This window comes from Coregonus lavaretus (assembly GCF_964263955.1).
Source record: "Coregonus lavaretus genome assembly, chromosome: 4".
NCBI lineage: Eukaryota > Metazoa > Chordata > Actinopteri > Salmoniformes > Salmonidae > Coregonus > Coregonus lavaretus.
Window position 1 is genome coordinate 51,595,222 of NC_139991.1, and position 13,702 is coordinate 51,608,923.

The following is a 13,702-nucleotide window of genomic DNA, read 5'->3' on the forward strand; positions in this document are numbered from 1 at the left end:
CAATCAATTGAATTTACCACAGGTGGGCTCCAATCAACTTGTAGAAACATCTCAAGGATGATCGATGGAAACAGGATACACCTGAGCTCAATTTCTAGTCTCATAGCAAAATGTGCAAACATTTCTAAAAAACTGTTTTCGCTTAGTCATTATGGGGTATTGTGTGTGGATTGATGAGGGGAAAAAATAATTTAATCAATTTTAGAATAAGGCTGTAACGTAACAAAATGTGGAAAAAGTCAAGGGGTCTGAATACTTTCCAAATGCACTGTATCTACCTCTATCACTGCAGTATCCCTGCATATTGTAAGTATGGTACTGGAACTGACTGACCCTGTATGTTTACTTACTTTCTCGTGGTCTTCTTATTTCTTATTTTGATTTTTTTGCTCTACCTTATGTTATTTTTAGTATTACATTGTTATTAATTACTGCATTGTTGGGTTTAGAGCTAGCAAGAAAGGCATTTCACTGTACTTATGCACGTGGCATTAAAACTTGAAACTTGAAAGTAGGCCAAAGAGATCAGGCAGGGTTGAATGGCACACCGACCAACACTACACCGCTGTAGGGAACAACACTGGGACTGGTGCTCTGTCAAACCAGATGTGCCCACACATCTGCTCAACTTCCTGCTTTAGCTAGCTATGTCATTTAGCTTCATTGGGCAAATATACTGTATCCTTTCTGGTCAGTAAGTGGAGTATCGCTGGTTCAAGCCCCACTCCTGCTCTTGTGCCTAGATCACTGTATTATCACTGGGATTGGTCTCAGAGGATGGCATAAAGGTGTGAGTTTAAAAACCAAATGTGTCATATAATCATTAGTTGTAACCTGTTATGTCAAGCTGAATGTTGATAAAAAGGCTTTCTTTTCATTTCTTATACAACTAATGATGTGTAAGAGACGGCAAAGGAGACGGATGAAAGATAAAAGTTCATGAGTGAGAGAGAGGGTGGGAGAGAAAGGGAGAGCGAGAGACAAAGGGGTTGAGAAAGAGAGAGAAAAGAACAAAACATGGATGAGAGTGGTACTGTGGAACAGAAAAGAGGGTGAGATGAAGAAAGATAAAGAGAGGAAGGCTACAATAGACGTAGATCTAAATTAATTGGATTGCCCAATCCCATGTCCATGTTTCTGGTTAGGACAGACAGAGTTTAGTTGCCCTACATTCACCCAGATGCCGACAGTACAGGAGAGAATAAGCACTGATGTGCGATGCACAAATACACACACACACACACATGGACACACACTCACACACACACAAGACAACCACAGGCTTCGATATGAAGAGCCAGATCACACACTGTTTCACACACACACACACACACTCACAAAATATGTACACATACACTGATTGTACAAAACATTAGGAACACCTTCCTAATATTGAGTTCATCCCCTTTTGCCCCCAGAACAGCCTCAATTCATCGGGGCACGGACTCTACAAGGTGTTGAAAGCGTTCTACAGGAATGCTGGCCCATGTTGACTCCAATGCTTCCCACAGTTGTGTCAAGATAGCTGGATGTCCTTTGGGTGGTTGATACACATGGGAAACTGTTGAGCGTGAAAAACCCAGCAGCGTTGCAGTTCTTGACACACTCAAACCGGTGCGCATGGCACCTACTACCATACCCCGTTCAAAGGCACTTAAATATTTTGTCTTGTCCATTCACCCTCTGAATTGCACATACACGATCCATTTCTCAATTGTCTCAAGGCTTAAAAATCTTTATTTAACCCGTCTCCTCCTCTTCATATACACTGATTGAAGTGGATTTAACAAGTGACATCAATAAGAATCAAATCAAATCAAATTGAATTAGTCACATACACGTGTTTATCAGATGTAATTGCGGGTGTAGCGAAATGCTTGTAATAAGGGATCATAGCTTTCACCTGGATTCACCTGGTCAATCTAGGTCATGGAAAGAGCAGGTGTTCCTAATGTGTTGTAGCCTCAGTGTGTACTGTATATTGATCTGATTACACACAACACAACACAACAGGTTTAATCAATATGGAGGAAACATTCAGAGCCATACTGACAGAAATATTGATAGGATTTGAGGAGCATGTCTGTCTGGTCTACATGTAATATCTTATCTTATGTTCACCCTTGGTTAAGATCTATTCAGATGTGAACAAATAAAGAATAATAAACATATGGTTCTTTGTAGAATGCTGAGTGTAGCTCCTACCGTCATGTCTCATCGTCTGGCTATAGCAATGGGCTATCCTTACTCTAACATTATAGCTTTTAGATTCATTTCAGTCCATCAGCTTCAGACTGAAGGAACGTTTTCCCATCTCACCCCTGAGCATGGGTCAGAGCAGCCTCAAGCCATTGTCAGAACACAAATACTTTCTAACCAGCACTAAAAGTCTGAAGTGACAACTGCCCCAGTTCTTATCAGACAGCCATTATATACAGAATAAACACACACACACACACACACACACACACACACACACACGCACACACACACACACACACACACACACCATTGCAAATTGCATGAGACAATCTGAGCTCAGCCAAGCAGGGCAAATGAGCGTGATTACTATTTCACTGGGTCAATCTCAGTCTGAGAGGATGACATGCAAATATAAATTACACATGGCATACCATTACATGGTAATTAAATAATGCATCAAAGGTGTGTGTCTCTCTCTCACTCACTCACCAATAAAGAGAGACAGAAAAGAGAGAGACAAACGAGAGACAGAGAGCAGAGACAGAAAAAGAGTGTGACAGAGAGAGAGAGAGAATAAACACTAAAACCCGCTAATTAAGCGCTTCTATCTTTCTACATCTCAAACAACAACACTATACTATACTGTACTCCTGAGTGCACAAAGACAACACTCACCTACTCTAGGCTGCTCAGGGGGCAGGCACTCAAAAGCATAACTCCTCTATAGTCCACCAGCACCAAGGTCAAAGAGCATAGATAGGTGAGAGAGAGGGAACAGTCACTCTTCTCCACAGAAAACCGAAAAGATGGTCAGAGTGTGGAGGAAAGAATGAAAGTAAACAGCAGCGTGTGTGCAGCTCTGCAGTTTCACTCCAGCACGCAGTACAAACACAGAGCTCTTTGCAACCACTCAGATGCTGAGCGCTTGTCCAGCCCCCTCCTCCCTCCCCCCTCCCTACTTCTCTCTCCCAATCCCTTACTTCCTTAATCCCCATTTCCCCCCGCACCCCTCGCCCGACCTCCAGACCTCCATAATGCTAAGCCCCCTTTAGATTGCCCCAGCCGCGAGCCCAGCACTGTCCGCACACAGTCATACACACGTAACACACACACACACACAAACTCGACTCAGTGGTCTGCTGGACACACAAATACACGCCAGACATATGTGTGCACTCATCTGAGCTCCCCTGAATATACCATCATATATTTAAACCCTCATACACACTACATATGGCACACATGTACTGTAGCATACAGAGATGTGGAATGGCTAGATGGTCCACTGACCGGTGGTGTGTTGTTGGTGTCGTTGGGGATGGGAGGACACTCTCAGGTGCTTGGTCTTCCCCAGCTCCTCCCCCAGTAGGTAATACCAGCCCCTGACCTCCTACAGCAGCCAACACAACACAACAACCACACTGTTAGTGTCAGGAAGAGAGAGGAAGGGAAGAGAACGGGAGTATTTGCATTTGAAGCATTTGAATGTGTATTTGCAGTGAAGTATGTGTGTAGGGAGAGAGAAGAGTGAAAGAAAGCTGTTCATGATCTGTACTGTATGTTGTCTTGTTTAGAGGCTATTCTGGCTGGGGGGCTCACTATAATGACAAATACATTAAATATGAAATGAAATGAGAGCATTCTTCCTTCCACCGATTCCTAAATGCACAAACACACACACTACACACAACACTACCTTCTCTGGCTCCACTGCCCTAGAGCAACGTACACACAAACACACACACAAACACACACACTAACTACACACACTGTACAGTGCAGCAGCTAGCCTAGGTCTTCCTCCATCCAATGAGAGTGCAGAATGCAGAGGAGTGTTCTCTGTACTGGTCTCTTCTCACTGTCCCTTATTGGGGTGGTTCTAAGCTGAAGTCTGAGCTCTTTTGTAGTAAATAGATGTGATTCTGTGGACTGTAACAATAATCGCTGGTAAAATCATTTTATCTGAGTGGACAGACTTCTGCAGGCTGTGGGGCGAGGGGGAGAGACGAGGGAGAGAGGTTGAGTGGGGGAGGGGAGACATGTACTGTAAGTATAAGCACTGACTGTGCCACCCCTGACTAGTATGATGCCCATTAGACAAACAGAAACCAGAGGGAGGGGCAAGGGGAGAGAAAGAAAGAAAGAAAGAAAGAAAGAAAGAAAGAAAGAAAGAAAGAAAGAAAGAAAGAAAGAAAGAAAGAAAGAAAGAAAGAAAGAAAGAAAGAAAGAAAGAAAGAAAGAAAGAAAGAAAGAAAGAAAGAAAGAAAGAAAGAAAGAAAGAAAGAAAGAAAGAAAGAAAGGAGAGAGATAAGGGGGGATAGATGAAGATGAATAGGGCCAAGGAGTTGTGGAGGTTGACAGTAGCAGGAGGGAGCTGAGAGATGAATCTGAGAACTCCCAGTGACTCAATGCTTAATCTCCACATTAGCAAATGAAGCCAATTAAATACAGAGTTTGAAATAAATGCCAGGAAAAGGCTTACTTTGTATGGGAAATAGGCTGAATATTGATTGTGGTCAATGCAGTGTATGTGTATGTGTGTGTGTGTGTGTGTGTGTGTGTGTGTGTGTGTGTGTGTGTGTGTGTGTGTGTGTGTGTGTGTGTGTGTGTGTGTGTGTGTGTGTGTGTGTGTGTGTGTGTGTGTGTGTGTGTGTGTGTGTGTGTGTGTTGTGGGCATTGTTCTCACAGCTCACATTACAGGAATAGAATAAATATGCAGGGACCGCAGAGCAAAATAATTATAAACACCTGAATGTCAGAAGTGGTCTTTTTTTAATGGGTCTGAATCTTAAAATACATAGAATCCTTTCAGTTATCTGAGGTACATTATGAATAAAACACATTGCACTGACCATTGCATCAGAGGCCTGGGTGTGTTTGAGTGAGCATACGACCTGTCTGCTTTAGATTGCCATGGGAAACAACAGGAGTCATATCAATAGTCTCTAAGAGCTTCCTCCCCTTATCTCGTTTCCATTTGCTTATCTCCTATCATGTATTGTCAGATCTGTGCAGATAAAGTAGAGGAGACAAGGAGAGGATGCCACTATAGACTATTGAGAGAGCGTCTGCTAAATGATGTAAATGTAAATGTAAATGAGAGACACCCAGTGAGAGGCACAGACCTCCCTGCCTTTGGGAGTTTTTATATACAGGACTGTGTGAGCACAGGGGGGCGGGAGACAGTTGGATAAATTAAGAGTGAATAATTAAACAGGAAGGTGAAAGAGGAAGAGCTAAGAAAAACTCAGCTGAAACTATAAGTACAGCTGAGGAAATCCCAGCAGTAGTCTACTTTTAGTTTCAGTAACTCCTCTGGTGGAGACACTGAACTTTTAATCTGACACCTCAACTATGGTGACCACATGTCCCGGATTGTGCAGGACAGTCCCGCATTTTGGCCCTTTGTCCAGTGTCCCGCAACCAAACAATAATGTCCCGCATTTTATCAACAAATTCAAACACCACTAATTTAGCAAAAAAGGTTGATTTCATTAAAATAAATATATCATAAGGTACTGGTGATGTTAAACACTTCTCCAATCGTTTTTGAGATCGGATATCCTGCGCAGAGCAAGACGAGACATAGGCCAATATCATGTCATAGGCCTATCTTCAACCAATCACATTTCTCAAATCCTTTCGGGCTAAATTCCAGCTTGGAAAGGACAATTAGGATTAACTACTTACAAAAAGTGTGCTTCTGACGAAGAGCTACAAAAGTAAGTAAATAGCTGTATTAGACTGAAAGACATAAGGTCATTTCCTCAAACTTGTGAGTCTCTCCATGCTCATTCATTGCTCATTCAACATCTTTGCTGCTGCTTCACTTAATCACATTTTAAGTCTTCCTAACTGTTTTACAGTCCCTGAGACCAACCCAAAATGTTTCCTTGGCTAAATATTCCCAGACTGTCATAAAACAGCCACACGTGGTCTCTCCAGTATAGACTACTAGGTGCACTTCATTTGGTGCAGTGGGTGTAGATTGTCAAAAAAAAAAGGCAGCTGAAAGGCAAGAGGCGTGTGGGAGACTACCAGGAAACTTGACAGGTGTTGTGGCCTGACATAAAATGTTTCACCTATCTGCTGCCCAGTTGAGCGAGGCAGGCAGGCGGCCTATTAAATCACTGAAGGCCTAAGAGGACAGTGTGTTCTGATAGCTCACACAAGTGGACAACAGAAATTGCCTTCCTGCCTTGTTCCTCGCAAATAAAAACAACATTACAGCTTGTTCTCACCTGCTGTGTACTTAAAAGTAACAGTTCTTGCTATAACTATTGAGTTTGTCTCTTCGCCCAACAGCACCCTAACAGCAACTAGGTCTGTCGTGGGTTGGTCAAATACAAACTGCTTTGAGGTCCATACTGATATTTTGTAACACCATAATAGCTGCTGTATGTGAGGGCCGTACTAATATGTTGTAACACCAGAATAACTGCTATATGTGAGGGCAGTACTAATATTGTGAAACACCAGAATAATTGCTATATGTGAGGGCCGTACTAATATTTTGTAACACCAGAATAACTGCTATATGTGAGGGCAGTACTGATCTTTTGTAACACCAGAAGGACTGCTATGAGGGTAGTAGTGAGGTGTTCAAATCAAATCAAAGTGTACTGGTCACATATACAGATTTGCAGATGTTATCGCAGGTGCAATGAAACGCTTGCGTTTCTAACTCCAACAGTGCAGTAATACCTAGCACATAATCTAAAAAGTAAAAAGGAAGAAGTTAAGAAATCCGGAATATACACTGCCTTCGGAAAGTATTCAGACCCCTTGATTTTTTCCACATTTTGTTAGGTTACAGCCTTATTCTAAAATTGATAATTTTTTACTCATCAATCTACACACGATACCCCATAATGATAAAGCAAAAAAAGGTTTTTAGACATTTTTGCTAAAAATAATAAAAAATAAACGGAAATATTACATTTACATAAATATTCAGACCCTTTACTCAGTACTTTGTTGAACACCTTTGGCAGCGATTACAGCCTCGAGTCTTCTTAGGTATGACGCTACAAGCTTGGCTCACCTGTATTTGGGGAGTTTCTCCCATCTTCTCTGCAGATCCTCTCAAGCTCTGTCAGGATGGATGGGGAGCGTTGCTGCACAGCTATTTTCAGGTCTCTCCAGAGATGTTCGATCGGGTTCAAGTCCGGGCTCTGGCTGGGCCACTCAAGGACATTCAGAGACTTCTCCTGAAGCCACTCCTGCATTGTCTTGGCTGTGTGCTTAGGGTCGTTGTCCTGTTGGAAGGTGAACCTTCGCCCCAGTCTGAGGTCCTGAGCGCTCTGGAGCAGGTTTTCATCAAGGATCTCTCTGTACTTTGCTCCGTACATCTTTGCCTCGATCCTGACAATTCTCTCAGTCCCTGCCGCTGAAAAACATCCCCACAGCATGATACTGCCACCACCATTCTTCACTGTTGGGAGGGTGCCAGGTTTCCTCCAGACGTGACGCTTGGCATTCAGGCCAAAGAGTTCAATCTTGGTTTCATCGGACCAGAGAATCTTGTTTCTCATGGTCTGAGAGTCTTTATGTGCCTTTTGGCTAACTCCAAGCGGGCTGTCAAGTGCCTTTTACTGAGGAGTGGCTTCCGTCTGGCCACTCTACCATAAAGGCCTGATTGGTGGAGTGATGCAGAGATTGTTGTCCATCTGGAAGGTTCTCTCATCTCCACAGAGGAACTCTAGAGCTCTGTCAGAGTGACCATCGGGTTCTTGGTCACCTCCCTGACCAAGGCCCTTCTCCCCCGATTGCTCAGTTTGGCCGGGCGTGTCTTGGTGGTTCCAAACTTCTTCCATTTAAGAATGATGGAGGCCACTGTGTTCTTGGGGACCTTCAATGCTGCAGACATTTTTTGGTACCCTTCCCCAGATCTGTGCCTCGACACATTTCTGTCTCTGAGCTCTACGGACAATTCCTTCGACCTCATGGCTTGGTTTTTGCTCTGACATGCACTGTCAACTAAGGGACCTTATATAGACAGGTGTGTGCCTTTCCAAATCATGTCCAATCAATTGAATTTACCACAGGTGGACTCCAATTAATTTGTAGAAACATCTCAAGGATGATCAATGGAAACAGGATGCACCTGAGCTAAATTTCGAGTCTCATAGCAAAGGGTCTGAATACTTATGTAAATAAGGTATTTCCGTTATTTTTTTAAATATTAATTTGCTAAACTTTCTTTTTAAAAAAACGATTTTTGCTTTATCATTATGGAGTATTGTGTGTAGATGGAGTATTGTGTGTAGATGGAGTATTGTGTGTACTCCTGAGTGGCGCAGTGGTCTAAGGCACTGCATCCCAGTGCCAACTGTGCCACTAGAGATCCTGGTTCGAATCCAGGCTCTGTCGCAGCCGGCCGCGACCGGGAGACTCATGGGCGGCGCATAATTCGTCCAGGGTAGGGGAGGGAATGGCCGGCAGGGATGTAGCTCAGTTGATAGAGCATGGCGTTTGCAACGCCAGGGTTGTGGGTTCGATTCCCACGGGGGGCCAGTATAAAAAAAAATATATATATATATATATATATATGTGTTCACTAACTGTAAGTCGCTCTGGATAAGAGTGTCTGCTAAATGACTAAAAATAAAAATGTAGATTGCTGAGGATTTTAATTTATGTAATCCATTTTAGATTAAGGCTGTAACATAACAAAATGTTGAAAAAGTCAAGGGGTCTGAATACTTTCCGAAGGCACTGTGTATATATATATATATATAATGGTGTGTATAGACATTATGGAAAGTATATGAATAGAAAAGGTGTGTATAACAGTAGTTATGTAGGATGAACCATGACTAGAATACAGTATATACATATAAAGTTGGTAAAATAGTATGTAAACATTTAAGAGTTCCGGTGGGCCTTTTTATCTTGAATTATTCCTTATGGAATTTTTCCTTGGTAAGCCCTTCTCAGTATGTAAACATTATTAGAGTGACCAGTGTTCAATGACTCTATGAACATAGGGCAGCAGTTTCTAAGGTGCAGGGTGGTAGCCGGCTAGTAATAGTGACTAAGGTTCAGGGCAGGGTACTGGGCGGAGGCCGGCTAGTGGTGACTGTTTAACAGTCTGATGGCCTAGAGATAAACAGCCTCTATCAGTCTCTTGGTTCCAGCTTTGATGCACCTGTACTGTCTCCGCCTTCTAGATGGTAGCGGGGTGACCAGGCCGTGGTTCAGGTGGCTGAGGTCCTTGATGATCTTCTTGTCACTGTCTGTGTGAAGGGACCATTTCAGGTGGTCAGTGATGTGCACACGAGGAACTTGAAGCTTTGACCCTCTCCACTGTGGCCCCGTCGATGTGGATGGGGGCATGCTCGCTCAGCTGTCTCTTGTAGTCCAAAATCAACTCCTTCGTTTTGGTGACGTTGAGGGAGAGGTTATTTTCCAAGGAGCCCCTGTGGGGCCCCCGTGTTTAGGATCAGCGTGGCAGAGGTGTTGTTGCATACCTTCACCACTTGGGGTAGGCCCATTAGGAAGTCCAGGACCCAGTTGCACAAGGACACCATAAAAACTGCTGTACTGTATCTGTGCTGTAACCATAGACTAATATGGCTGTATCACTAGACTTGAGGGACTGAGGTACAGTAGGCTTTTTGAAGGCAGTAGTGATGTGTTGTAACACCCGAGGCCACAGGGGTGTTTCCTGTGGCCACGGCTGCTCACTCACTCTGGACTAAACAGGTATTTTCATGGTCTGACACACACACACACTCAGAGAGAGGGAGAGAGATAATGACTGAGTGACCCTCTTATACTAAGGTGGAGTAAGGACTGAAGGGTTACAGTGTTATGTGGAGGGTTACAGTGGTATGTGGATGATTACAGTGGTATGTGGATGGTTACAATGGTGTGTGGAGGGTTGCAGTGGTATGTAGAAAGTTACAGTGGTATATGGATGGTTACAGTGGTATGTGGACAGTTACAGTGGTATGTAGAGGGTTACAGTGGTATGTTGAGGGTTACAGTAGTATGTCGAGGGTTACAGTGGTGTGTGGATGGTTACAGTGGTGTGTGGACGGTTACATTTGTATGTGGAGGGTTACAGTGGTATGTAGAGGGTTACAGTGGTATGTAGAGGGTGACAGTGGTATGTGGAAGGTTACAGTGGTGTTTGGAGGGTTACAGTGGTATGTGGAGGGTTACAGTGGTGTGTGGAGGGTTACAGTGGTGTGTGGAGGGTTACAGTGGTGTGTGGAGGGTTACAGTGGTGTGTGGAGGGTTACAGTGGTATGTGGAGGGTTACAGTGGTATATGGATGGTTACAGTGGTATGTGGACAGTTACAGTGGTATGTAGAGGGTTACAGTGGTATGTCGAGGGTTACAGTAGTATGTCGAGGGTTACAGTGGTGTGTGGACGGTTACAGTGGTGTGTGGAGGGTTACATTTGTATGTGGAGGGTTACAGTGGTATGTAGAGGGTGACAGTGGTATGTGGAAGGTTACAGTGGTGTTTGAAGGGTTACAGTGGTATGTGGAGGGTTACAGTGGTGTGTGGAGGGTTACAGTGGTGTGTGGAGGGTTACAGTGGTGTGTGGAGGGTTACAGTGGTGTGTGGAGGGTTACAGTGGTATGTGGAGGGTTACAGTGGTGTGTGGAAGGTTACAGTGGTATGTGTAGGGTTACAATGGTATGTGGAGGGTTACAGTGAAGTGTAGAGGAATGTATGAAGATCAACAAACTCACCTTCTGTGGGTCCATGAGGGAACGCATGCCAAAACTCATACACCCCAGCAGCTCACTTCTCCTGCAGACAGACAGACAGACAGACAGACAGACAGACAGACAGACAGACAGACAGACAGACAGACAGACAGACAGACAGACAGACAGACAGACAGACAGACAGACAGACAGACAGACAGACAGACAGACAGACAGCAAGAGAGAGATAAATAGATCAATTAAATCAATGGTCAAATTATATGGTTCTCTTCCTGACGGGCAGCAATCCTGTCCCTTGGCTAGCAATTTAATTTCTTACCCCTGCTGTGATACACTGGTTTAATCATCAACACTACTGCCCCCCACCCAGACAATTCTAGTGCACACAGATGACGATGGGGGTGATAATACACACAACATCCCACCTCAGACATACTCCCACACCCAAGGGTACTCATACAAACTGTATCCCACCCAGAGCGGTCCACATAGACAATAACATGAACTCTTATCTGATAAGCAACAGGGTCATGATCATCAAATTATCACAACTTCATCATGTTTCCTACAGGGAAAATATGAGCAGTAGGGAGATTCCATGTTGTTGTGTCATATTTTGAACCACGTTATAAAATGTGCCAGCCACAGTGTTGGTACTGTAGGTGTAGCATTGCAGACAGGTACTGTGCTAAATATGCTGTGGTGTGAGAGTAGTGCTGAACGGGCACTGCTACTGTTGACTTATTTAACAGGCTCTGTGTCTGAGATAATAGGGATTTAAAAACTGCTATCCCTAGAGACACATTGCCTTAAAGACAGAGGGAGAAAATCGGAGTGGTGTGTCGTGCCTCTGGAAGAGTGCAGGTTTTATATCCTGTTTTTAGACACATGTACTGTGACTCAGACTCTTTATTTTTATTCCTCTATCTCTCTCTCTTTTACACACACACACACACACACACACACGCACACATACTATAAAGGTGGAGAGGTGTTTGGCTATCGGTTGTTTACTGACTAACTAACCAAGCATGTTCTTTTCCAATAGAGCCAGTCCATGTACTGTAATTTCAGTAAGCCATGACACCCACCATTGCAGATTGTTCTGAAATTGTCTCTGTATTTAGAAACAGATACCGGTAAGATTAGCATTCCTGCAACATTAAATTAAGCTAATTGATTGCACCCAAATTTGATTCATAGGATTCACATAATATTCAATAAATATAGTACCTAACATCTGATTTATACCAAACGTCTTCTTACCATTGAGTAAGACATGACGAATCCAATAAAATGTTCAAAAGCCACCCACACCCCACGGCAATCCCACCCCAACAACCAGTATACAGTAGTATGGAGCTGTGGCTTGGAGTATTGCCTCTTCATCCTCTTCACCCCCCCTTCACACAATTAGCACAACACTACACCAAAGTAGCACAACACCTCAGATCATTTGCAAAATGGAACACTTTTGTCAAAACTATACAATGTCTTATAAAAACCTTATTTTGTTGTCATAACATAAACCCAACCATCATATGGTCTGATTCTGTTTGAATCAGTTAAACACTCCTGTGCTCAACCTAAAACACTTTTAGCATTTACACAGAGAAAGTGTAAAAATAAATTCACCAACACCACATGACACCAATTGTGCAGACTAATGAAAATATGTATTTATTTTCATGTACTCAAGTCAGTCAATACTGAACATTTCAACAAAACATTCATAACAAAACATTTTCCAGTTTTCATACAGTATTACTGAACGTACCATTGTACTGTAAGTTTACAGTAATACTGTAACATAAATTACATATCCAGTTCAGTACCGAATAAAAAAGAAAAATAACCTAAAAATCTCTCCGCCTAGCTGGATCTGGCCACAGGGCCTCGTCAACATCACAGGCTATATTTTCATTTGCAAGGCAACGTGGGAAGAATCTTTTGGAGTGACGAATCCACCCTTGTATGGATGCTGCTTCAATTTGATCACATGCTTCCACCATACTGTAGCTTGAATGAGGGCCATCTGGACATAGGGCCGGAGATCATAAACCTTCCACCACCATGCTGAGAAGAACTCCTCGATGGGGTTTAGGAAGGGGGAGTATGGTGGAAGGTATTGAACTGTAAATTGTGGGTGTTGATGAAACCAGTTTTGGACCAGAGCAGAACGATGGAAAGCTACATTGTCCCAGACGACAATGTATTGCATCTGGTCCCTTTGGTTTGCTGCTGTGATAATATTGTGTAATCTGTCTAATAATGTAAGAATGAGGTCAGTGTTGTAAGGACCCAAGTTGGCATGGAGGACCCCATTCTGTGTAATGGCAGCACAAAGGGTAATGTTACCCCCACATTGCCCTGGTACATTGACAATAGCCCTGTGGCCAATTACGTTTCTTCCCCTTCTTCTCACTGTTGTCAGGTTAAATCCAGCCTCATCAATGTATATAAACTCATGCGGGACTTCCTCCGCATTCATTTGCAAAACTCTCTGAAATACAGCAAAAGATCACATTGTGTAGATCAATTTACTGTAGGTCTGCTATACAGTAAAATTACATGTACAGTAAAAAGGTTATGTGTGCAGTACACACTACTACAGTCAGTGAACAAAACGTACCACCACATATTCACGCCGCAGGCCTTCACCCTGTCTGAATTTCCTTCAAATGGCACTTTATACAGTTGTTTCATCAGAACTTGATGTTTTTTAAGGATACGGGCTATTGTTGACAGAGAGACCTGTTGGACATTATTGAAAATTCGGTGATCATTGACAATATGGGCTTGAAGTCTGATT

At 43.2% G+C, this 13,702-nt stretch overlaps 1 protein-coding gene across 1 annotated transcript in view; it reads right to left on the reverse strand.

The window, feature by feature from the left end:
* The window catches only part of rgs3a (regulator of G protein signaling 3a), a gene marked incomplete at its 5' end in the record, with an annotated part of 320,527 nt that overhangs the window by 268,203 nt on the left and 38,622 nt on the right, over positions 1–13,702 (reverse strand). Inside the window, 2 exons of the mRNA XM_084159872.1 lie at positions 3,493–3,592; positions 10,912–10,972. Of these exons, the coding sequence (XP_084015998.1) occupies positions 3,493–3,592; positions 10,912–10,972 (161 nt within the window). The remainder of the gene's footprint in view (positions 1–3,492; positions 3,593–10,911; positions 10,973–13,702) is intronic.